The 24,998-nt window shown below is 37.0% G+C and overlaps 5 protein-coding genes across 8 annotated transcripts in view; 4 read left to right on the top strand and 1 right to left on the bottom strand.

Moving 5' to 3' along the window:
• The first annotated feature begins 3,894 nt into the window (after nt 1-3,894).
• On the top strand, nt 3,895-5,400 carry LOC104824309 (nematode resistance protein-like HSPRO2). Its single transcript, XM_010556351.2, has one exon. The coding sequence runs from the start codon at nt 3,981-3,983 to the stop codon at nt 5,289-5,291; it is 1,311 nt and encodes a 436-aa protein (XP_010554653.1). The 5' UTR covers nt 3,895-3,980; the 3' UTR covers nt 5,292-5,400.
• A 200-nt stretch (nt 5,401-5,600) lies between these two features.
• Nucleotides 5,601-8,389, bottom strand: LOC104824308 (glycosyltransferase family 64 protein C4-like). 2 transcript variants are annotated; one of them, XM_010556350.1, is made up of 6 exons: nt 8,285-8,389; nt 7,987-8,213; nt 6,963-7,359; nt 6,425-6,588; nt 6,263-6,333; nt 5,601-6,149 (listed from the first exon to the last, which is right to left on the bottom strand). In XM_010556350.1, exons 2-6 carry the CDS (start codon nt 8,211-8,213, stop codon nt 5,989-5,991), a joined length of 1,020 nt encoding a protein of 339 aa, XP_010554652.1. In that variant the 5' UTR covers nt 8,285-8,389; the 3' UTR covers nt 5,601-5,988. The 2 variants fall into 2 exon arrangements, with proteins under 2 accessions (XP_010554652.1, XP_010554651.1); XM_010556349.1 differs by having other exon boundaries at nt 7,987-8,384.
• A 2,130-nt stretch (nt 8,390-10,519) lies between these two features.
• Nucleotides 10,520-13,033, top strand: LOC104824307 (probable signal peptidase complex subunit 2). Its single transcript, XM_010556348.1, has 5 exons — nt 10,520-10,742; nt 10,844-10,995; nt 11,393-11,474; nt 12,459-12,601; nt 12,768-13,033. The coding sequence occupies exons 1-5, from the start codon at nt 10,641-10,643 to the stop codon at nt 12,862-12,864; spliced, it is 576 nt and encodes a 191-aa protein (XP_010554650.1). The 5' UTR covers nt 10,520-10,640; the 3' UTR covers nt 12,865-13,033.
• A 656-nt stretch (nt 13,034-13,689) lies between these two features.
• On the top strand, nt 13,690-18,270 carry LOC104824306. 3 transcript variants are annotated; one of them, XM_010556343.2, is made up of 5 exons: nt 13,690-14,407; nt 14,500-14,615; nt 16,318-16,561; nt 16,702-17,477; nt 17,582-17,872. In XM_010556343.2, the coding sequence occupies exons 1-5, from the start codon at nt 14,051-14,053 to the stop codon at nt 17,778-17,780; spliced, it is 1,692 nt and encodes a 563-aa protein (XP_010554645.1). In that variant the 5' UTR covers nt 13,690-14,050; the 3' UTR covers nt 17,781-17,872. The 3 variants fall into 3 exon arrangements, with proteins under 3 accessions (XP_010554645.1, XP_010554644.1, XP_019059310.1); XM_019203765.1 differs by having other exon boundaries at nt 13,692-14,407; nt 16,702-17,241; nt 17,582-17,692; XM_010556342.1 differs by having other exon boundaries at nt 13,691-14,407; nt 16,702-18,270.
• Nucleotides 18,271-22,400: 4,130 nt separating this feature from the next.
• LOC104824304 (coronatine-insensitive protein 1) overlaps nt 22,401-24,998 on the top strand; it is a 3,911-nt gene continuing 1,313 nt past the window's right edge. The window contains exons 1-2 of the mRNA XM_010556341.2: nt 22,401-23,295; nt 24,336-24,816. Of these exons, the coding sequence (XP_010554643.1) occupies nt 22,808-23,295; nt 24,336-24,816 (969 nt within the window). The 5' untranslated portion in view covers nt 22,401-22,807. The remainder of the gene's footprint in view (nt 23,296-24,335; nt 24,817-24,998) is intronic.

Below are 24,998 nucleotides of genomic sequence, written 5' to 3'. Positions count from 1 at the left end.
ATATTCATATCCACATACAAATACAAATATAAACATAAATACTTCTATGTATATATATTTCTATATATATCAAATAAAAATATACACATATATACATGCATTTATACAAATATATATGCATATACATATATACAAGTATATTTATATATATACACATACATATATAAATACATATACATGTATATGAATACATATTTATTATATATACACATATAGGCATACATAGATGTATTTATGTTTATATTTGTTTGTATGTATATGTATATATATTTGTATAGATATTTGTATATATATGTGTATGTTTTTTATTTTGTATATATATAGTTATATATTTTTATATAGGAGTATATATATTTATATTTTTATTTGTATATAGATATGAATATATATGAATATATATATATATATATTGCTATTTATTTATTTTATTTTAAATTTAAAAAAAATCGATTTTTTTTTTATATTTTTTGGAATTTTTTTTAAAAATATGACGTGGCATGCTGATGTGGCAAAAAAATCTATGTGGCGTGCCACGTCAGCCGCCACGTCAGCGGTTAACGGACACTTAACACCGTTTTCGGATTGTGTAGGAAATTGCAGTTAAATTGGGTAGTTCGTGTATCAATTTGGCACATTTGATAATTTGGTGTAGTTTTTTGTCAAATTAAAAATTCGTGTAGGAAAAGGTCACATTTTGCAAAGTTGGTGTAGGAAAATGTCATTTTCCCTATGATTTAATATTTAAAATATGTTTTTTGAAGAAAAGTTATTAGGGTCAGATAATGCGGGCGGGAACATGCCTCGTCGTGAGGAAACCTGTTTGGATAGATGTAGATAGATGCGTTGGTATTTGAAGTTTAAAATCTTAACTTGATTTTATTAATATCTATCTTATAAATTGGTTTAAATAATTATTTTCGATTCTAATAAATTGATTCAATTCAATTTTATACTTCTGGATAAAAAGTAGTTACTTGATTCTTTTAGATTTTCCATACTAACCATATTATATTTTGAGTAGAAATTATTAATTAATTATAAATACAAGTACTTTTCTAGATTTTTTAAAAATATTTTTTTGACATATTATTCCGTTAACTGTGCAAAATCATATATAAAACAGTTTAGAGATTTACATGATTAGATTAAAGATTTGAGTTCGTAAATTATGAGTTCGTTTTTAGTGAATAATATTATTAATAAGATGGCATGTAAAATGATGGATCAAATATTTTATATCAGAGCAATTATCATCATTTTCACGTGTTGTCCAATTTTTATTAAAATGCAGTCGATCCAAACATTTAATATATAATCGTTTTTAGAATATATGTATGTATATATAGGAGGGGTCCACCTCCAATCCACGCGGAACATAAGGATGAATCAACGGCGTAACTACGCGTGAAAGCCAATCAATGGTCCAGCTGTACTGCTGCTACGTGTCCAAGCCTTTTCAAACCGTCAACTGTTTTAAGTTTGTCCACGTGGCACCTGTCGGATATTAGACCACCTACTTACTTGGAGCATTACGTTTGACTTTTTCAGTCCGACTCCACCTTCTTTAGATGCCAACATATATGTATAAAATGTTATAAAAATAAAATTGTGGAGAAAAAAACAAAAAATATTTTACATACATAATGCTTACTGATATTTCTTCGTAAATAAATCCAGGATTTTATTCTTTTTCATTGTTGAATTATGTGCTGTATCGAACAAAAGCCTTTACGTAAATTGATGAGTTTGAATGTAACTTTCTACACAAACCTATATATACACTGAGATCATAACAAAATATGTATTTTTTTATTACAAAAAAAATCAATATAGTTAAAAAGATTCTGTATTGGTTGGGCAAATGTCTTTTCGCTTATCATATAATATTGTTGCATATCGTCTTCATTATTAAATAAAATCCGTAGGACCATATTTAAATCACATATACTTGTCAAGTGAGCAATCGAAATCCCACGGTTAACAAGAAGTCTAAAACTTTGGAATTATAATTTTAAATGTCGTTAGGATCAGAATTTTCTTCACTAAATTGTATTTTACCCGTTTTAGATTTTATGATTATTTTCGTTAATTTACCATACACGTTTGGATATTGTTATCATTTTATATTAAGCATATAATTAGGTAGTGTGTGTGTGTGTGTATATATATATGCGTGTGATGTGACACTTGTTTGGACAAGAATTCTATTATGAAATTGTTCAACTAACTATAAATTCGATAGTATATTATTATTATATATGGGCCGGTAGTTCCAAAATGATATCCAATGGAATAAATTCCAAGTTTATTTATTTATCACTGGAATTTTTGTGGATAATAAATGAGCTTACGCGATATTTTCCATTTTTCATTTTTTTTTAAATTTTTTTTTATTCAGTCTGACTGGTTGAATTCAAAGCCAAGGAAGCAACCTAGGAAGAAACAGCCTGCGAGACATTTTTAATATGATATGATATTAATTTGAAAAGACTTTCATTAATATTAACGAGTACCAGCCGTGTTGATTACATCTTAGTATTTTACTTTTAAACACAAAAGGCGAAACTCCCGTATGAAATTGTTTTTAAAAATAAAATATTTTAGTTTTAGCCACAAAAATGGGCAAAAGTTAAAATTGTTAATAATAACATATTCTAAACTGTATAGGATAATTATGTCCATTAAAACATGTGAAGTTAAACTCAATCAAATGGGATAACACGTAATCACAACACTGCGAAATTTGATTATAAAATCAGTAAGTATATTTGAAAAACAAATTAGTAGAATAAAATAGAAAAATAGTAGGAAAAGTGTGAGAAGCTGAAAATTCTTTTAAAAGACGAGTATTTGAATCTAAATCAAATTCAAACAAAATTAAAAAAAAAAATCAAATAGATTTCATGTCTGTAAAACTAAAAACCCAAATTAAAAATAGTGAAATCAAAATATAATTAAAGATCCAAATAATCTCACCACGGTCTCGTACCTATCTATATAGTTATCGAGAGACTCTAGAAAAAAAATGATTATGGATTGTTTTATACTGTGAGAAAATATATTTTTAGATTTGATTGGTTTCCTCATAAGGCATGTATAGCAATATTTATTGTTAATTGACGTCGGATTCGGATATATAAATAAATACAATAAGATAACGATTTTGATTATTTAAGAGGAAAAAAGAAGACCAGAGTCCAAATATTGGAATTCGGACAGGGTCCACTCGCGCCACATGTATCGAAACATGACTTTGCCCCGAATGTTTCGGTTCAGACCAAACCCCCAACCTTACTCGTTTGGTTTGGTCGGTTAGGCTTCTTATCTTTTGGATAAGCTCCAGCCTTTTTTATTATTTATTTTGAACCACCGTCTTCTGAGTTCTTTTTCTTTCATATTTTAAAAAATCTGTAACCCTAAATTAATCAGAATTTCTAGTTTTTTATTTTATTTTATTCTGTTCTTCCACTTCCCAATAAAAATAAGATAAAAAAGCGACTGAGTCTTTGTAAAGCGGCGGTCGATATAGTAAAACGAGGAGTAGTTGATAAACATTTTTCATTATATTTTACTTTATTCACTGTAACTAGGCGAATTTTTTTATTGCAAGTTGCATATACTGCCGTTAACTATTGACTGTCATGCCAAGGGAAAATAAATAATTACAAAATAACAATATTTTGTGCCACTAATCGCTTATTTATCTCCCTTGGATTTTGATTTCTGGATTATCTTTTCAAGTTTTTTACAAGATTCTAGTTTTTTATTTATAAAATAAATAAAAGAGAGAAAAAGAAAACGCTTACTTTGTAAGATTGTCACCGCCTTTTCCACGCATTTCCCCCTCCCATATTTTACTCCCCGTACTATATATACCTCTCCTCTTCTCATCTTCTTCAATCCACATTTTCCATTCAACCCAAAAAAACAAAAAGGAAGAATAAAAGTTCTCAGAAACAATTTTTTTTTTTTTGAAAAGAATGGTGGATTTAGATTGGAAGACGAAGATGGTTTCATCAAACATACCCACCAACAAGTCCCCGAAGCTCTCTGCAAAGCTCCACGTCACGATTCCGGCGCCGTTCAAGGTCCCTTTAACGTCGCCGGTGTCCTGCTCGAGCTCCGCCGCTTGCTCCGCCTACGAGCTCTACCTGCGCCTCCCAGAGCTCAGGAGTCTCTGGTCCTCCAGAGATTTCCCTCAGTGGAATTCCGAGCCGATCCTGAAGCCCGCTCTTCAGGCGCTCGAGATCACTTTCCGGCTGATATTAGCCGTCTTCTCCGATGAGAGGCCGTACATCAATCGCCGCGAGTGGAGGCGGAGGCTTGAATCGCTGGTCATGAGTCAGGTCCAGTTGGTGGCGGCGATCTGCGAGGACGACGACGCTGCGACGGCGGAGGAGGACGACGGTGGATTTGCTCCGGTAGGAGATCACCGTAGCGAGCTCAGCTTGCTTCCTCAGCTCGCCACGTGGTGGAAGACAGAGGACGTTGGAATGAAGATCCTGAGCACGATCGAGAACGAGATGCGGCGGAGCAGGTACGCACTAGGGTTGGGTGAACGGAATATCGCCGGGAAAAAGTATCTCCGGTACGACGCCGTTTGCCGGCCGAGTGAAATTCACGGCCTCAAGAACAATCACTACTCCGATCACATCGATAACCCCGAGAATCAGGTCTTGTACTCAGTTCATCAGATCCTCGAATCGTGGATTCATACCTCTGGAAGTCTCCTTAGACGAATCGAGTCCAGGATCGGAGATGCGAAATTCGAAGAAGCGTCGAGCGATGTGTACTTGCTCGAGCGGATCTGGAAGATTCTGACGGAAATCGAAGATCTCCTCCTCCTGATGGATCCGGATGATTTCCTGAAGCTGAAGAACCAATTACAGATCAAATCGACCTCCAAAAACGACGCGTTCTGCTTCAGATCGAGAGGGCTGGTGGATATGGCGAAGATGTCGAAGGAGCTCCGGGAGAAAGTCCCGGCCGTGCTCGCCGTCGAGGTGGACCCCAGCGGAGGGCCGAGGATGCAGGATGCGGCGATGAGGCTCTACGCGAGGAAGAGAGAATCGGAGAAGATTCATCTGCTTCAGGGGATGCAGGCGGTGGAGGCGGCGGCGAAGCGGTTCTTCTTCGCCTACCGGCAGCTCGTGGCGGCGGTGATGGGGAGAGCGGCGGCGAGTAACGAGTCGAACGACTCGCTGAGTCGGGCGTTCATGGAGCCCACATACTTCCCGAGCCTGGACGCCGCCAAGACGTTTCTGGGAGAGTTCTGGAGCCGTTGGGGTTAAAGACGAAATTCAGATGATAAGAATTATTTTTACTATTATTAGTTATTCAGGAGTAATCGTTCTCGCCGAATTACTTACAGATACTAAAATTTAATTTTTTGCGGATTTAGCCCTGTGTATAAATATAGTTCACTTGATTACCCTATAAAAAAAGAATGTTTTTATTTTGAAAATGGCAGGAAGTTGGAAACATAAGAGATTAGTTACCTGCGTATGTGGAGATCCAACTCTTAACCTTAGCCTGGAATCTGGCAATCTGCTAATTAGTTTCCAGTGACAAAATACAGAATTCTAGTTATGGCCAATCAATAACACAGCAAAATATGTAAATTAGTATACAAAAGGGGCAAGCCTCTACCAGGAGATTAGAGAATCCGAATTCGTTACAACAATGTTACAATGTAAAGTAAGACCTACAAATAAGTACCATTCTGCGGAAAAAAAGAGACTACGCTTGTATCTCCCCGTTCTTCATGAGAATCCAATCTCCTGCACTGCAGTATTCAACTTCCCGATCCAATATCTCTCTCTCTCTCTCTGCGTGTGGAAGAAGATCGCGGTTTCTTCCCAAATAAACCGGAGGAATAACAAACGGCTTTGATTTGCAGAGATCCCATTATAAGAAATAGGACTGAGGAGAAGAGAGAGAGGGGGAATGACTATGCATCAGAAAAGGGGGAGACAAAGCAGTGAGGTGTCACCAGAACCATAGAGTGCGGCTATCCACTGCCTTCACGGAAGAGTACACTAATGGCATTCTCCCATACTCCGCCACAAACCTGTTCACGCATCTCGCTCTCTTCTCCGTATGCCCTCCTATGCTACTTATTCCCGTCGACCCTATCTCATTTATCTTCCCTGAAAAAAAATTGCATTCCACATGAATACGGCGCCATATAGATATGGATGGAAGTTCGAGATGAAACTTGGGAGACAGTTTCAGTATGTGATCCCACGGTTAGAGATTTTACCTTTGACCCATATGGGAGGAGCATTTGTAGCGTTTGCCACTAGGAATGACATTGCAATATCTTCACAGTTCCTGAACGTTTCACAACTTCAATGGTTTTAGATGGTGGGTGGTTTTCACAATTGAACTCTGAATCCCAAAGAATGTAGAGGCGATAACAAACCTGTTCTTGGTTATGAATTCCTTTATCGATGCCGGCATTTCATTCGTGTAAAGATTCAGATACTTCTTGTGGAAGAAGGCTGCCTTTGAAAGTACCATGCTATATGTACCTGTCCACCAGACAGACCACCAGCCGCTGTACGTGTAGTATTCCCCTTTATTGCTCTGCAGAAAAGGGTTGAAAACAATGGATTATCATCTGTACATAATGAATTCAACATTCATCATCCCCCGTGTCATGAATTTTCTCGATCATTAACGAATAGTGGAGTACCCAATTTCGAAAGACAAGTATATGACAGTTTGATGGGGAAAAAAATCACCACTCCACGGTCTCCACCCATCGTAATACATGGATGGGCAGAGAAGCAGAGCAGCTACCTCCTTGAGGTCAGGTAGACAGCATTAGATATTTGATCAAACAATCAAGTCCTATTAGCAAAATCACTAATTGTTCAGCTACCTCATTGCAGGACTGTTTTTTGACAGAGATGCTCAAAAAAGAAAGATTCATCGGAGAAATTAAGACACTAACATACCGAGTTTTCAGGCCAGTGGACACGTGGCACAAACCCCACCATCGAATCTGGAGCACTCTCCCAGACGTTAAATGCAAAATCTACCATGGAGCAAGGAAATATGACGTCATCATCTATCGAGAAGACGACATCGGTCTTCAAGTCCTTAATTTCTTTAAATCTGTTGTTCAAACTGTCTTCTTTGTTAACATCAAATCTCAACTCAACTTCCTTCCCATCTCGGGATTTCATCTTTATGACATGTTCAAGGTACTCCTTAAGAGAATCAGATGGAGGGTTAGGTTCACTCCACACAATGTGGATAGAGTCGAGCCTGGAACATGATGCATAGTGGGACACAGACTTCTTCAGGAGATCATATCTCTTCCATGTGTTCATCAGAAGTGTGTAACCTTTCCTGCAAATTATATTATGGGATCTGTTAATTTAAAGGTCAAAAGATATAATGAACACTCAAGGGACTGACTACAGATTACAGATCTAAATCAATATATTCCCTCAATACAAGTAACCCAAAAACACTTTCCCTTCTCATTGTTCTACGGATTGCGAAACAGCAGAAAACATAGTATTCAAACGCCCATTGAATAAAACATCCAAACAAGAAACATAATCATAAAAACTTGGAAACTATCTATTTACTCAAATTCCTTAATCAGCAACCAATAATTTCCCAACTCAAAAGTAAAGTCATAACGTAGACTGGGAATATCGGTTCATATAATCGTTCAAGCCGATGAAGATGAATGAGAAAATTTCCCCTAATCTCAAACCATCCGAGAAGGTAAAGAACTAAATAAGCTAAAAGTGGTAGATTCGATTCAAACAAGTCTCAGTGGATTTAATACTTGCCAAAAGCAACACTCAATAATTTGCTTTCTAATATAATTTCGTTCACCAATAGTAGAAACCAGCAAACTTAACATATACGGATCGACTTCAAATACTACACGGATCCTTGCTAATTATACAAAAAAAAAAAACCCAAAATCTTCCCGCAATAGAACGAAGAAATTGCACGGACCGTGATCTAGCCAGGCGATCTGCGGCGTCGACGGCGGAGCGATTGGTGATGCCGGCAAAGGAAGAAAGCGAGGATCGGCAAGCGAGCGTGATGAGAGCGAGAGCGATGCAGCACCATAGAAGAAACTTAGTGTTCCTCGCCGACGGGAGATTCCACAATCTCTTCTCTCCGCGGCGGTACGCTAATGAGCAGCCTCCCATCGCCTTACACACATCTCCTCCTCCCATCTAAGTCTGATCCAAATTAACAGAGAAGAAGAAGAAGAACGAAATCAAATAAATAGAGAACAAGAACAGACTCGGTCTGGTTCTTCCGCGTCAGAAACGAGTCGTCGATTCGGTCTTCACCTCCATGCGGATCTTTCTCTCTACCTTCTTCTTGCTCGTCCTCTGAGTGGAATATGAGAGATCAAAGAGATGGAAGGTGTTTTATGGTGAGGTGAGGCGTACGGGAACGGACACGTGTAACGATCGTAAACGTTAACGTGCTTTTCCGACACTACATCAGTGTTTTAGGATCGTCGATTGACTTGGTAAACTTATTTTGCCATTTTATGTTCCTTTTTTATTGGGTGAGAATTGGCCCCTCTCTCTTAGATATTTTCCACTTTTTACTTTAAATTTTAAAAGCCGTCAACTTGGTTCATCTAGACAGACCATAATTTTCCATTACATGAAATTTAACTTAATGATATTCTTATATCAAGTTTCTTGGATAACGAATATTAAATTTGACTAAGTCTTGTTACATCACAAAGTTTTGGAATTATATTGGTCGTCTATGATGGACCGACCATAGATTAAAACATGGTAGGGACAAATGAGAATCAAAATGAATACCCCTAGGAATTAAAACATACCAAATGGCTTATATTGAATAAACACATGGGTATATGTTCAAGAATTTTAATAGATTTATTCGACACTAATGTTAGCTACCCCAAGTCATGATTTTGAACATATAGGGGGCGACTGGTTGCACCGCCGCCACCCGCAAACAGAGCGGCATGGTAGGGACAAATGAGAATCAAAATGAATACCCCTAGGAATTAAAACATACCAAATGGCTTATATTGAATAAACACATGGGTATATGTTCAAGAATTTTAATAGATTTATTCGACACTAATGTTAGCTACCCCAAGTCATGATTTTGAACATATAGGGGGCGACTGGTTGCACCGCCGCCACCCGCAAACAGAGCGGTTGCGATTTTCGGCGGTTGCGGGCGATTGAAAAACTGACTGGTTGAACCGCAACCAACCGCAACTGCAACCAAACTTGTGTTTTCTAATCGCAGCTTCCAACTTGCGTTTTGGTAGCGGTTTCCGGCGTTTTGACAAAAAAACTAAAATATTTTGTTATGATTTAATATTATTTTTTAGTATTATATTTAATAAAAAAATACAATAGTATAATTTTTAAGTTTAATAATGATTATTTTTAATAATTTTTATAATAAAATTATTTTTTTACTTAAAAATAAATTAAATTGATAATATTTATATTTTAAATTTATTATTTAATTATTATAAATTTAGTAAATAATTTTTATCAAATGATACGAAAAATTTAATTAAAACTATTATAAAAAATTATTTTTAAATAATATTTTTTTTAATAATTTATATCAAAACGCAACCGCAACCGTAATGAACTATTCACTTCTAACTGCACTCACCCGCAATCGCTACCAACAGCAACTTCTCAACCAGTCAGTACTAATCATTCATAATCGCTATCAAACATTCTGAAAACGCTATCACCCGCAACCGCAACTGATGCGGTACAACCAGTCGAACCCATAGACGCCTGCTTTTGCAAATAGGGGTAAACAAAAATTATTGACAAAAAAACACGTAATTGAATTTGAAATTGAGAATTTAATTTCGGGCCTAATTGATGGCCCTAAAGCCCACTAAATGGCTGGACTTTGTGTAACTAAATGAAATGGTTTAGAATCCAAAATAAATATTCATATACAAATAAAATTAAAAATTTTGGATTTTGATTTAAAAATGATAAATAATATAAAAATTATAATTTCATGCCATATAAAAAACATCATAAAAAGAAAAAATTTAAATAGAAATATGGATAAAATTATAAATCTACCAATTTAAAATCGAATAAATACGCAACTTTATATACTTATCAAACTGAATTTAAATACATTTTCATCTTCCAACATCTTAGAAAAATACATGTCGAATTAAATAGGAGTACGATACCACATTTATATGCAGAATCCGTCAATGGTCATATATATAGAAACTTTAAAATTCATGGTTATATTTGGAAATGTAATAAAATTGGTGATTGTTATGACAAATCAAGGAGGGTGGTATTGGAGTTTTCTCTTTACTTTTTTGTCAAACGTAAAAATAAATCATTGTACACATGGAAAAAAAAAATACTAAATACACGATTAAGAAAACATATAATAATATCTTCAGCACCAAATAAATAAATATATATATAAAAAAAAGATCTTGTTCCTCAAAACGACATCGTTCCTGACCGTAACGTTTCTACACGGTAACATCTCGCTCGTCTCCTCCGAACCAAAAGACCCCTCCGTAGTCTTTTTCCGCTTGTGAAAATCTACGCTTCGTCTTGCGGAACAGTAGAGATCTGATCTTGTCTTGATCGGCCATGGAAGAGAAGAAGGCAGAATCGGCTAACAAGAACCCTAAGAAGACCAACCTGTTGGACCACCACTCCATCAAGCACATCCTCGACGAATCCGTCTCCGATGTAGGGCGAAAACAATTGCGTCAATTCCTCTCTCCTTCTTCTCCTTATCCAGATTCCGCTGATCTGTGATCCCTTTTCTTATTTTTCTTTTTGCTTTGTAGATCGTCACGAGCCGTGGGTACAAGGAGGATGTTAGGTTGAGCAATGTCAAGCTGCTTTTAGGGACGATAATCATCGTGGTTGCGCTTGTTGCTCAGTTTTACAAGAAGAAGTTCCCGGAGAATAGGGACTTTTTGATCGGTTGCATCATATTATATCCTTTCTTCTCTTGTTCCTTTGATTTCCACTGGTTCTTTGTGTTGGGTTTTCGATTTGGTTACGGAAAACGAGGATGGAATTGCTGAAACCCTAAGAATTACGGGTGCTAGGGCTAAAATGAAATCGGGGATAATGGATATGGAATTTTGCAGTTTTAGGAAATGAGATCACGGTCCGATCAACTGCTTTCGTGGATATTGTCGAGAAGCTGAAACGTGAGATCTGGCTTTCTCGAGCATTGATTGAGAATCTGAGATTAGTTTGAGAAACTTGAATGTCTCCATTGTACTGTTGGGCAAGCTACTTCATGGGAATTTTGAATTGTATTCTTTGACTATGAAAGTTTTCGAATTTCCTGTATCGAATCTGTGTGTGTTTCTTGACTATGGCAAGTATGTGGCGCTGAATGCTGTGCTGCAGTTGATTCTGTACACAAAGGAGAAGAATGCAATATTGTTCACATACCCTCTTGAGGTTTGTTCCTTCTCTTGGTCCAGAAATGATGTATCATTGAGATTTTGCGATATTCTTGGATAGGTGGTCTGCTTTTTTTAGATGCATTGCATAGGTATTGTGATTTTTTGTTTATCAGTTCTTGGTCTATGAACTGAAGATTGAATCTGTGTTTTCAGTGTCAAATGTGTGACTCATCAATGTGCGTAACTAGTCGCTGCCATTTAAGATTTTCTCCGGCCTTGTATGTAATGTTTTTTAGGCCAAACCATGCGTCTTCATCACGCCTCTCTGTTCCATTTAATTCCAGATGCATATGCTTGTCAAGAGTACAAAAGCTACAAAACAAATGTTAGAAACATGAGCTGGGAGAGTAACATTAGGTTAACCAGAGCTAGATCCTGGTTTTGCATTGTCTATTTTTTACACTTTCCGCTTTATAAAGAGTTTTGAGTTGTGCCCTCCTGTTGGCTTTGTGTGCGATGTATGGTACATATCGGCATATTTTAGTACTTTTTACTCTGTATTTGAGAGTTTCGGGTGGTCATTTTAGTGAAGTTCGATTAGGAAAAGTCTTGAAACTTTGGTTTTTGCAAAACTTTATTCCCTTTTGGCATTTGTGATTTGTTCAAGTTCCTTGAGTTACATTTTATGCTTTTAGTACATGATCCTTGAACTTTAAACGGGTGTTTATCCCTCTCTTTTACCATTTTGAAAAAGTTTATACATAAGAGGCTGGGTTATATCAAACATTTGATTTATACCCATTACTCATGGTTTATTTAGGTCTGAATTTTGCAACATAAAGCTTTTTCCGTAACCATTTTGAGCGCTGCAACAAATTCGTGTATAAGTTCTTTGTGTCAACAAACATAATGAATATGATTTTGCCTCTGGGCATTGTTAGATGTGTTTGTTGGACGGTGCTTGGTTTTCTCGTATAAGCTCAACATCCTTGATGTCTAACTTGGTGAGTTTGATCTTTTTTATGATGCTTCTGTGAAGGGATCATTCACCAGCACTGGTTTGGTGGTCTCTTCCAAGTTGCCCAGATTCTCCGATCAGTACACTCTCTCCATCACGAGTTCTGATCCCAACTCCATTTCCGCCGGGAACCCAGTTCAGTTCACCAAAAGCGTCACCCGGTGGTCTCTCTCTCTCTCTCTCTGCAGTTGCATACACATGCATATACACATTTTCTTACACAGACAGAATCATGCCAAAAAAAAAAAAAACAATCTGTCTGTCTCATCATCATTCTGATATTGAATGTCTGAACATGTTCATAATCCGGACATAAATCTTGTGATGCAGGTTCACGAAAGACGGAGTTCTGGTCGAGGGATTGTTCTGGAAGGACGTCGAGGCATTGATCCATGAGTACGCAGGCGAACCCAAGAAGAAGAAATGATCTTGATCTTTCAGAGGAGTGCCTTACTATTTGCTTGCGCTTTTTTTAGACCATACATAGAGAGATATTCCCCCCATTGGAATTTTTTGGTTCACATGACTACAGTTTTCAAAGATTGATAGAATTCTTGTTTTTTTAATTATCTCCAAAAATTAGAATTCGAATTCAAGTGAATCCGAATAAATGATAAATTGTTATATAATTATATATTTATATGTACCTTAAGGTGGTCCAATCATCACGAAGATGTGAAAATGATATGGTATGGCATGTGTGTGTGTGATACAATATACATAATACATGAAAGACACGGATACGCAAACGGCTCCATGCTTTTCATGGAAGTGTCTTTCTTTCCTTCATTAATTAATTAAATAAATAAATGGTTTTTTCCTTCCCGCGACTCTCTTTGTGGTTTTAAGTAGAATTAAAATTCGCATGTTACTTCTAAATCTTTGGAAAATTGAAATTTTACCAACTAAAAATAGATAAATTACGAACGGTTTAGTGAAAATTATCGTTGGTTAATTTGGTCATGATATATATATTATTAGATTAAAATAGTATCTGTAAATTAAACAAAGCACAGGCTGGCCTCTCCCGGGCCCATCTAAAAAATAAATCATTGGACATACCTCTTAGCCGACGTGGCACACAGCAAATAGGCGGTTATGGTGTGGGTCTCGTGGGACCCACTCTCCTTGCGTGGATCTGTGTAAGCAATCAATCTTTCCCCTGGATCTCAAATCACCTCAACAAAACCACATTTAATAGCTCCATTTGAAATCCGCTTCGATATTATTACGCCCATGTCTGTGGATATATTAGCGAGGCTGTTTCCGTTTCTTATCCTTTTCAGTTTCCGCACCACGAAGGGAATCACGGGACGCATCGTTCAGAAAAAAGGAAAAAAAATTGTGGTGTCACAGATATTTTTTCTCTCTCTAAAACCGCAATTCAACAACTCACCGATTTTCTCTCTCTAAGACGTCCTGATATTTTGTTGTCCCCCTCGATTGAATCGCCTCTTTCCTCCGATTATCTTTGGTTGATTTTCCTTCTCGGCGACGTCTGGATTAGGGTTGTTGATTCCAAATCGACGGATTGCTGTTTCGATATCTGCTTTAGAGTTTGGATTGCTGTCGTTTTCTGAAAGCGTCAACTAGCGATAAGTGACCGATTCGCCATGGCCGACCCCAAGAAGCGCGATTTCGTGGACGATCACAACGATCAGTCTAACGGTGGGAACACCTCGGAGGCGTCGCCGATCGATGCTCGATCTGAGTTGTCGAGTTTCGTGGAGGACATCTCGGCTGAATCATCTAGGGTTGAAAGCGAGAACGAATCGACGGACGTTGTCGACAACGATGACGACGGAGACCGAGACTTGTTCCTTGACGAGGATAGGGTTTTGCGGTGGCTGCAGGCTCTGGATATGCAAGTCATGGGAGCTTGTCGAGCTGACGAAAGATTGAAGCCTTTGTTGAAGCTCAACGTTTCCAACGGGATGGCTGAAGATCGATTGCTAGCTCATCTTAGCCAGGTTCGTTTTGTTGGTAATTGCATCGATTAGCGTTTTGATTTTGATTTCGTGATGTATAATAATCTGATTTATCATTTATGTATATTATATAGCACTTCGAGCCGGCCGAAATTGGAATGCTGGCGAGATGCTTTTGCATTCCTCTGGTTTCAGTTCGTGTGGGGAAGATCAAGAAGGAAGGAACACGTATGTGCCCAACTGCCACTAGGTAATTGAAAAGAGATCGGTATTTCTTGTATGCAGTCCTTGTTTTTTGGTGTTCTGTTAGCTGTTGGACCTTCGATTTTTGTTGCATTTCGAACATGTTGTTGGTTGTTATTGTTCTTATCAATTCTCTGCTCTCTTAGAAACTTGTCTTTAATGTCTTGACTTACTCCCTGTTGTGTTCTGCTCTCCAGGTACGTTGTCAATTAGGTCTGAGATCTATGGGTCGTCTCTTGTTTAAGACTGATGTGTCTACGATTTTGTAACATCTAGGTTCTATGTTTCTCCTCTATGCTCCAAATTCATATTATGCCTCTTTCGCTTGTTTCCTCAGCTATGGTTGTTCTTAAGTCTACTTCCCTTTTTTATGTGGTACTGACTTAGTCATTTGTATAATCTATTGCCTTGTTGTAGATTTTGCTAAGGTGTTTGGATTAAGTTTCGCATTTGTGGAACTAAAAAAATTCTATCTTAACTGATGCCCTCTTATATGCTAGTTGTTTGTGTGTTGTGTTCCCCTTGTGGTTCTTGTGTAGAGCTTATTGATTATGTATAAAGCAATGATTTCACGTGCAGGCAGATGGTTTAAATCGGTCATGATTTTGAAATCATCTGATGTTTCGAAGTACGTCAAACATGTTCATAGTCCTGTAAGTTTGTGTTTCCCGTGCTGCATGTTTACATCTCCAGTTTCATTGTTCATGTCATGCTCTTTGCACCTCTTTAAGGTCAATGCCTTTTTCATTGTGCCAGCCCTGTATTACTGATTTTTGCAGTTTTAACATCGGCGTACTGTTTAAATTTGGTGTTCTGGTTTGTCTCGGTGACGATGAACCTGAATAAATTTAGCTGACTTCATCCTTTCTCTCTCTCTCTTTTCAAATCGTCAACTATGTTATTATTGATTTGTTCCTAGCTATCATGCCAGGGTTGTACTTTGTGGGCCTATAGAATTTATAGAACGCCATAATTTAGTTATTTGGTGATACTGTGCATGCTTCCAAATAAATATATCTTTTTATTGTAGGTAAAGTGGGCGTAATCTATTATGATCTCTGATAGATGAGGAAGTAAAGGTAGTTTCGTCTCCCATGTCACAAAGTCTGCTCTTAATTTATAGCCATATAGGGATCACATTTTTGTCTGGTTACCATAACCTCGCTGACTTCTGTGTCATCTTGGTAGGATACTCGGATAATTAAATTCTCTTTGGTTCTTTAAGTTTGTAGTTGACTTGATTTTCTCCCTTTTTTTTTGTCGTTTGTTATTATGATTTAAAAGATTTTGCTGTGTGTGCACAATGCTTTCTGTTTGTCTCTTATATTGGGCTTATGTAAGGTTTGTTAGGAAGAGTTCTTAGATGGTTATTTTTTCATCTATTTGGTGTAAGTTCTTTCAAGCTTCGTGGTGAAGGGTGAACTCCTGGGATCCGTATTTTGGGGTGTGAATTGACTATGCTCCATGACCTTGTGTCACAAATGCCAAATTTTTTACAGCTACTAAAATATCAAAATTCGCAATCAAATTAAGTAAAGGAAAAATGAATTTTAACCGATACAAAACTCAAAATCTTCTTGGTTTCTGCTTATCAACATTTCAAAAATCTTGTTCCTTTTTTTCCCATGAAAGTTCTAGTAGCTCTTTTGCATTTGGTATCATGAATTCTCTTTTTCTGACTTTCTGGCATATTTCTGAAACTGGAGCAGGGGTAACTTGAGCCTTATGTTGTTGCCAACATCTGACTTACGGCTCTCATTTGTTGGAGATAATGGTCATTCGGAAAGACTGTTCACTTTTAGCAGCAAATCTCAGAGCTCTGCTGTGTCGATTGAGGACATAAGTGCTGACAGCTCAGGTAGATCCTTTGTTATAAGGACCCCAGATGGCCGTGCTTTTTATTATTGGTGCTCTGAGAAGTCTAAGCTTCTCGGAACGGAATTGCGTAGGAAGGTATGCGATAAAGAGTAGATATTTTTTTTGTTGCAAGACTATGGTGCACATCATTAATTTATATTGAACTTCAAGCTAGTGCTTTTTTCTGTTTAGTTCTCTGAACAGTATTTCCCTTATTTCCTATTCTCTCTGTATAGATGAAAGACTTGATCAGAAAGAAGCCATCAATATCAGAACTGACAGGAATTGATGAATCACGCCTTGGACGCGTTGCTTCTCATCTCCGTTCATATCTCATGGGTTCGGTGGTACCTAGTATCAACGGATGTTCAAGCCTTTCCTTCGATTCATCATCTTCTGTCTCTCATGATTCTACATCTTCTTCATGTGCTTCAAAGTCTCATCGGACCCGCCACTCGGTGAGTCAACCAACAAAGGCAAGTTCTTTCCACCAAGGAAGCCTCAGTCCAAGGTCGAGTTCCTTTAAAGAAATCACTCTCAGAAATTCTTCATCAAGAATCTCTTCAAGAGATAAATCGAGACGGCGTAGCGATGGCCTTTTCTCAGCATTTGACAACCTTCATGTCACTTCAATTAGCAACATGGATGCTTCCATGCTGACGGAAAATGAAACCGCTGGAGATAATCGGAGACACGGCCCTCTTGCTCTTGCAGGAGACCCGAAATCAGCAAACTTACCAAGACCTCAGCTTCCATCGAGGAGTGGTTCACCACCGGTATTGTTTTCTCCTTACTACTGTTGGTGTCCACCCAACACCTCAACCCTTCATTCTCCATTTTCTACTGCTTCTCAACAGTACCACCCTCCGCTATCGATCCAGTTATCGTCATTGCCACCCCTTTCCTCTCTTCTACCGCCCTCTGGATCAGATGGAATATTGAACCCACTACCACCCCAGCAGCTGGAGCTGGATCTCTCCGAGATCCCACCGCTGCTGCCAGATTCGTTACCGTTAGTCCGACTCCCCATTCCAAGTTCACAGCAGATCCCTATGTTTTCACCGTTAATGTGTGAACCCATCGTTCATATTCCAGTTATCGATGTTTGCTCTTCAGGTCAAGGCTACCTAGTGAGCGCAGGGCCTGGGATGCCCACCAGCATCCCGCCCCTTCACCCAAACCACCTTGTAAACCCGCAGAAGGAGTCTCTGCTGGAGAAAGGCGCAAGGGAAACTCTGCGTTTGCTCATCAGCGGCTCCAACACCGCAACCGCCGGTGCCCCTTTGATCAACGTCTTCGCCAAATCGGAGGATAGGCAACCAGGCTTACTTGTGGCCGGTAGCAGAGGTCTGTACAGTGGGACACACGATGTGGGCAGCGGCTTGAGGGTCTCAAGCATTGGCCTCTTCACACCTCACGGGCTGCAGCCTGCGGTGGCCACTAGTCGCAGCAGCAACATTGGCCCCGAGGATAAACCCGACGTCGGGGGTGGTGATGGTGATGATGATGGCGAAGCAACCCCTCCTGAAAGGAAGTTCTGATTAGTTTTAGTATATGGTCATATTGCTGCTGTTGGTTTTTTTTTTTTTTTTTTTTTTGGTTGCGTGTCGTCTTGTAGATGCCAAGGTTGAAAATCCAAATGTATAAAAAGGGGACCGTGGTTTTTCTTTTCTTTTTTTTTTTTTTGGCGGGTAATATGGGGTGGTGAGACTCAACTATCTCTATCGGGTTTTATATTTGTTGGTTTTGGTTACAGCTTTGTAATTTGCTTCTGTTGGTTATTTTTTAGTTTATTTGTTTTTGTTTTTGGTGAAGTAGCAAATGAATCAGTGGGTTTATTGGGTGGGGGGGGGGGACCAAGCAACGGAGGAGAGTCTTTGTAAGATGGCAAATGTGGGAGGGAGGGGTCATATGAAGGCTTGTCCACAGCATATACGTGTGACGTGTGTGTCAAGTCCGCTTCACTTTTGCTTTAGAAAAAAAAAAAGGCTGTGTTGTTTTCTCTCCTGTAAATTTATGTGATTGGAATATGGGATACGTATTTGTGCTTTCGCTTGCATTGTGGATATATGGATCCCCTATTAATGGTATATATATATATATATATATATATTCACACACACCAAGTACACTATGCCTGTGTTGTTGTTGAGTTCAGGATACTACAAAAATAGTGTGGGCCGCATTAGATAGAAGTGTACCGCCACATAAAACAAGTCCAATTAATTGTGAATGACACTGACACACTAATCTATCATATGTATGGTTATGGTATGGACCATCACACACAACCTCTTAACCCATCTCTCTATTCATACACCAAAACTCCTTGTGATGCTCCATTTAATTTTCTTTTTCCTATGCCTTATACATTTATATTTATACTTTATCCCTGTACATACTACATTTATATTTTATGGTTTGCTCGGAGTTTGATATTATGTGTCAAAAATATAGGTTTTGATTCCTAACTTTCGTTGTTATAAATTTGTCCATTATACATTTCATTAAAGGCCGCTTGTAGAAGATGAGAAAAAAAAAACACTATAGGGCTTTTTAGGTTACTCGATAATGGGCTCTAATGGACCCATATTCTTAAATATGTTTGTACAATATATATATATATATATATATATATATATATATATATATATATATATTATGAACTAATTAAACCAACTCTTTTTGTCAACGTTTTATTTTTTTGTATTGATGGAAAACCAAAAAAGTCAAGGCAGTGTCCTGTAGAACCTAAAACTTACATCATCTTTGTTATCATCATCATCATAATAATAACAATGTTCAATTTTCATTATTACGAATGGCGATTTAATTATAGATTATCTGAATTCATAAGAAAACAAAAAAGAGAAGAAAAGGGACAATGGCTTGTTGAGTCAATAAACTATGTATGGCTAGAGTTTCTTTTTTCTTACTATATAGCTTTAAAATTATAATATATGAAACAGTTTGGTGTGTTCAAACAAACATTAGGAATACTTTAAGATTCCATTTGTACAAAAAAAAAAAAAAAAAAGTAAAACGAATGAATGACAGAGTGGTCGACGATAAAATGCCATGGCCATAAAGTTTCTGGCGTGGAATAATCTTAACCTGGGAAATTAATAATTAATAATATCTAATATATTAAAAAATTGTATACGAAAATGAACATGTATAATAATTTAATATTTTGGACCACATTGTTTAATTAAACATAATAAATGTGAAGGAAGAAAATTACAATGATGATAAATACAGAGTGTCAACTACCTTAAGGCTTAAGATTAACACTTTTTCTCATATTAATAATGCTATGCAACTTCTTTAATTTACCGACGCTATAAAATATCTTGGCCTTATCTTAGGATGATAAAAAGTTATTTGATATTACTTTTATTTTGGACCTTGTTATATCGTTATCAAATTGTAGATTTATAGAATTATCAAATTATAGAGTGATGTGATGTGATCCATAACTTGCATGCTCCTAGTTTGTTGTTAGTAGTTCTCGGCAACATGCTTTTAATGTTTTTTTAGTATTCAGTACGGTTAGTTTAGGGTTTAAAACACATTTGAAAAAAGGTGTTTTTTAAACCAATTCTCAAGACATTAAATTATAAAATTAAATTATGAATATTGAAATCTAAACTCTGGGTATTAAAATATAAAATTATTTGATTGTACAAGATTTACTTCTCTGTATATTGCTTCAGAGTGATTGGAATTCCAAATGCATGTTCTCGTGACGTTGATTTTCTATATATATATATATATATATATATATATATATGAATGCTGAAATAATCTGACGATATTGTTGATATGCTTTCTGTGGGCGATCAAATTTGACCTCCTTGCAATCCTATGGATGAATTCAATTTTAAAATATGCATTATAAAGTATATAAAAGATTTATAGAACTATCATGCAAATGTTTTTATCACAATATATGTTTTATGTGCACGACCATCTTAACAAATATTCGTTTACGATAATTTTTATATTATAACATTGAGTATGTAACAGATCAAATAAGTATTCTTATGTGATCATAGTGGAAATTTGACATATGTTTTTTTTTTTATTTACAGAATTCAAACCGGTCTTACTAAATTACTAGTAATATAATAACAAGAGCCGGTTTGATATCGAATATAGCAAAAATAGATTTGCTTTGACTTTTGCTTGTAACACGTACATGGATTAACGTCTTTTTTGTGAGTGTTATATTTCATAATTATTGCCCCTATGGTATATATTCTATTCGATTCGATGACCTCAATTTTCATATTATATATATATATATATATATATGTATATCAACTTGTCTATTTTTTTAAAGTTTATCAAGTTATCTACATATCATATAATGTTTGACAAATTACATATTGATCTATTTATTTTCTTTTTCTTTCTTCTCTTCATCGATATATTCTCTTCATTTATAGACAATCGACCAAATCATCAATATATTCTAAATCTTTGATGTGTTGTATATACAATTTTGTATTCCCCGATATTATTAGATTTTTTAACAAATCATGTATATAATATGGTTAGATTAATAGAGATTTTGACCATCATTTCCTTTTATTTTATCAATGCACCCCGGAAGCAAGGTTGGCTCTACATAACAATAAAAAAATATATTATTGTCGTACAAAAATGGTTGACATGGTAGTGTAATATATATATATATATATATATATATAAACATTAAAAACAAACAAATGCAAATGAAAGAAAACGAAAGAAAAAAAGGAAAAATAGCTGTCGAAAAAGCAATAGATATATCAAAGTTGGATTTCTATCAACCGTTTGGAGATAACGTCTAATTGTCTCCCTTCTTCATATCTCCAAAACAAAATGGATAAATAAATAAAAGACAATCTAACGGACGACAGAACATCGAACTCAACACACGAATTTGGCAGATAGAGAGAGATTGGTCCAACAAATAGAAAAATAATAATAGAAAATAAAAATCGACAGAATCTGTACAGTAACCAGTGAAGTATATCCACCATGCAATTCACATGCACACACGTACATAACAATATTCATCTATCAATGATGTTTTAGTAAACCAATTCCATATCACATTTTTAGTGGAATTTTATATTTTTATTGGTTTAATATATAGTTGATGATCCCGATATTGGTGTATAACCGTATTTGACTCAATCATAAGCGGAGAGAGTTTTCAAAAATAAAAAAATTAATCTATCTGATTTTATAGTGCTATCATTTGCAAATATACAAAAAATCTTTATAATTTTAGACTTCAGTTACGAAAATTTTATTGTATAAAACTTTTATAAAATATAATAAATAAAAACTATAATTTATATTAAAAGTTTAATTAATAATAAAAATAAAAATCGTTAATATGCAATTAGACAATTAACAACTTACCGTAGGAGAACAAGTAGATAACAAACCATGACTAACCACGTTTACATAGACCACGCTTTGTAATCATCGATCTTTCTTTTTTTAGCAAATCTCCTTCAAATTTAACAACTAATAAAACAAAATTTTATGGTTATTGTAATATATTATATTATATTATTATTTATTTTTATAAAGGCTCACGGAGATATGAAAAACCAAAAAAAAAAATGTATCAGTTGACCCGAGAAAAATGGACGAGGAAAACTTTAATTATAAATTTCGGAATTTCTTCATTCGAGTTACTGACAAATTAATGGCTACTCTATTTATTTTGTCGTTATCCGTACACCTCTTCCTGACCGTCGGATGCTTTTACACAACCGAATATCTGCCGTCCATCTCACGCTACCCCCTTTATATAATGCTAAATATTTTATCCATAGAATAAAGGAAATATGGCTTCCACTTGAATATATATATATATATATATGTGTGTATGTACACATTAATATTATATATTAAAACCATAAATAAATAAATAATAAAACGATATTTGATTCCTTCGCAGTTTGTTCGTCTCAATCCGTCTCTACTTGCTCCGTGTCCTCTGCTCCATTTCGCCGTCGCCGTTCGCTTCAGATCTCGCCGGAGTTCTTCCCTCTCTCCATTTTTTCGTCAAATTGAAATCTTTTTCGGAGTCTCCGAGTTGAACTTTTCCTGTTTTTCTTTCTATTATCTCCTTTTTCAGTGTCAGGTTTTCGTTTGGATCTCGGGTTTTTTTTGTGTTTTTATTATTTTCCCTGTCGAGTTGCTCGGAATCAGTTGTTTTCCCCTATGACTGAACGATCTGGGTGCTGAAATCGATCGGAATGTGACCGGAATCTACGGGGTGAGAGATTCTCTCGGGATTTTGTTGCCTTTTTTATCCGTTTGGTGGTGTTGGCGATGGAGGATTCCGATAACAAGAGGTGTAGGTTGAGCAGCGTGACGATAGATGACGTCATCGAGCAAGTGATGCCGTACATAACCGATCCGAAGGACCGTGATTCTGCATCGCTGGTGTGCCGGAGGTGGTTCAAGGTCGACGCCGACACGAGGGAGCACGTGACGATGGCTCTCTGCTACACGGCGAAGCCCGACCGCCTGAGCCGCCGCTTCCCAAACCTGAGGTCACTGAAGCTGAAGGGCAAGCCAAGGGCCGCCATGTTTAACCTGATCCCGGAGAACTGGGGAGGGTATGTTACCCCTTGGGTGAACGAGATCGCGGCCTCTTTTCGGCAGCTCAAATCGGTTCACTTCCGTCGTATGATTGTCAGCGACTTGGATCTTGATCTTCTGGCGAAGGCGAGGAAAGATGAGCTCGAGGCTTTGAAGCTCGACAAGTGTTCTGGGTTCTCTACTGATGGACTTTTAAGCCTCGCTCGACACTGCAGGTTTTCCATTTACCCCTTGTTGCGTTCAATCCATTTCCATCAAGAATTGGATTCCTATGGTCTTTCTGAGATGAAACTTTTGGCCTTTATCACTTAATTTCCGACTCTCTGACGTCAAAAGTGTTGATCAAGGACTAGAGATTATCTACCTGCGGAAGCTATGATACTTGCTAATATGATGGTTGATCCATGTTATTGCCCTTTTGTATACCATTGATGAGTTGATCTATATTAATACCAAAATGGCATCTTTCCCGGATTTTTGATCCGTCGACAAAGATTTTGTCTCTCAAAGTAGCTGGTCAGAAGTGAAGGAATCTAGCTCAGGCTTGCATCACTACAGCCGATGCTTGTCTCTTTTTTTCTTGCAAACTGAGCTTGTGTAAATGATTTGTGAGTTTGCAATTAAGAAAAAAAAAACAAGTGAGATGAGACCTCCAAGTAGGCTAGTAGCTGATAACGTTCCCTGCCCTAGTTATCTTATTTGTCCAAGTGCTTCAATGTCCATTGTGAAAGAACATATTTATGATTCTGGGAATTTTCAAGCAAAGACAAGATCCTGTTGGTGTGCGAACTGTTTGAAGAGTGTTGGAGATGTAATATATATGGTGTGACTAGAAGAGTTTGCCAGAGTCCTTTTGATAGTCTGGTCTTGTGTACAAAAGAACTTCATGTTAAAGAGTGTGCCAGGGACTGAGGTCTTTTTATTCTGCTGTCTTCAGCTCATTGATATTCTGGAACATTAATAGAGAGAAACCTCGGCAGAATTAACAGTTGTTTTTGCTGCTCATTTATGTCTTTGGATCTTGTTGGTATATTGTCGATATGTGCCCCTTAATATGGTTCCTGCAGTTGTATCAGATCCGTATCTGTAAGTTTCATCATTAACCAATTTGATTGGGTGTATCTTTGCCTGCTATGCCCGATTAAGCGATATTCATAATGTGTTTAAGTAACGTCTATATATTAGCTGACACCCAAATTTCTTGAGTGGCTTCTGACCTTCTTTGTGCTTTTGTTTACTTTTTAATTTTCCACAGGAAGATTAAGACATTGCTCATGGAAGAAAGCTTTTTCATTGAAAAGGATGGTGAATGGCTTCATGAGCTTGCCCTGCACAACACATCTCTCGAGGTTTTAAACTTTTACATGACGGAGCTCGCAAAAATCAACCCGAAAGACCTGGAAACAATAGCTAGAAACTGCCGCTCTCTTGTTTCTCTGAAGCTTGGAGACTGCGAGATCCTGGACCTTGTTGGGGTTTTTAAGGCTGCTATTAATCTTGAAGAATTCTGTGGTGGCTCCTTCAATGAGGATCCTGACAGACCTGACAAGTACCTGACTTTGTCTTTCCCCCGAAAACTATGCCGTTTGGGCCTCTCCTACATGGGAACAAATGAAATGCCGATAATATTTCCATTTGCTGCCCAAATCCGGAAGTTGGATCTGCTCTATGCCCTGTTGGACACCGAGGATCATTGTACGTTAATCCAGAAGTGTCCTAATTTGGAAGTTCTTGAGGTAAAGATCCAAACTGCTGCCTTTTCTTGTTAACCGTCTGTCCATCTCGTCCTCTGTGTTTTGAGCCTCAAAGCATGTTAGGATGTTAACACGGTCTCCCCGCCGATTTCTTTATTTGCGTTATCGTAAATTTCTTAGCACGTTAGTATTATTAACCATCATCCAAGATATAACCCCCTTTT

Source organism: Tarenaya hassleriana, unplaced genomic scaffold, assembly GCF_000463585.1.
Source record: "Tarenaya hassleriana unplaced genomic scaffold, ASM46358v1 Cleome4, whole genome shotgun sequence".
Lineage (NCBI taxonomy): Eukaryota > Viridiplantae > Streptophyta > Magnoliopsida > Brassicales > Cleomaceae > Tarenaya > Tarenaya hassleriana.
This window is presented reverse-complemented; position numbering and strand designations above follow the sequence as displayed.

Excerpts from the sequence above, each read along its gene's own strand:
- LOC104824309 (XM_010556351.2), top strand. The coding sequence starts at position 3,981 with ATGGTGGATTTAGATTGGAAGACGAAGATGGTTTCATCAAACATACCC.
- LOC104824308 (XM_010556350.1), bottom strand. The coding sequence starts at position 8,213 with ATGGGAGGAGGAGATGTGTGTAAGGCGATGGGAGGCTGCTCATTAGCG. Across the intron at positions 7,360-7,986 it reads GATCGCCTGGCTAGATCACG|GAAAGGTTACACACTTCTGA; the intron begins GTCCGTGCAATT and ends TATAATTTGCAG. Across the intron at positions 6,334-6,424 it reads GAATTCATAACCAAGAACAG|GAACTGTGAAGATATTGCAA; the intron begins GTTTGTTATCGC and ends TGAAACGTTCAG.
- LOC104824307 (XM_010556348.1), top strand. The coding sequence starts at position 10,641 with ATGGAAGAGAAGAAGGCAGAATCGGCTAACAAGAACCCTAAGAAGACC. Across the intron at positions 10,743-10,843 it reads TCGACGAATCCGTCTCCGAT|ATCGTCACGAGCCGTGGGTA; the intron begins GTAGGGCGAAAA and ends TTTGCTTTGTAG. Across the intron at positions 11,475-12,458 it reads TGTTCACATACCCTCTTGAG|GGATCATTCACCAGCACTGG; the intron begins GTTTGTTCCTTC and ends GCTTCTGTGAAG.
- LOC104824306 (XM_010556342.1), top strand. The coding sequence starts at position 14,051 with ATGGCCGACCCCAAGAAGCGCGATTTCGTGGACGATCACAACGATCAG. Across the intron at positions 14,616-16,317 it reads ATGTGCCCAACTGCCACTAG|GGGTAACTTGAGCCTTATGT; the intron begins GTAATTGAAAAG and ends AAACTGGAGCAG. Across the intron at positions 16,562-16,701 it reads GAACGGAATTGCGTAGGAAG|ATGAAAGACTTGATCAGAAA; the intron begins GTATGCGATAAA and ends CTCTCTGTATAG.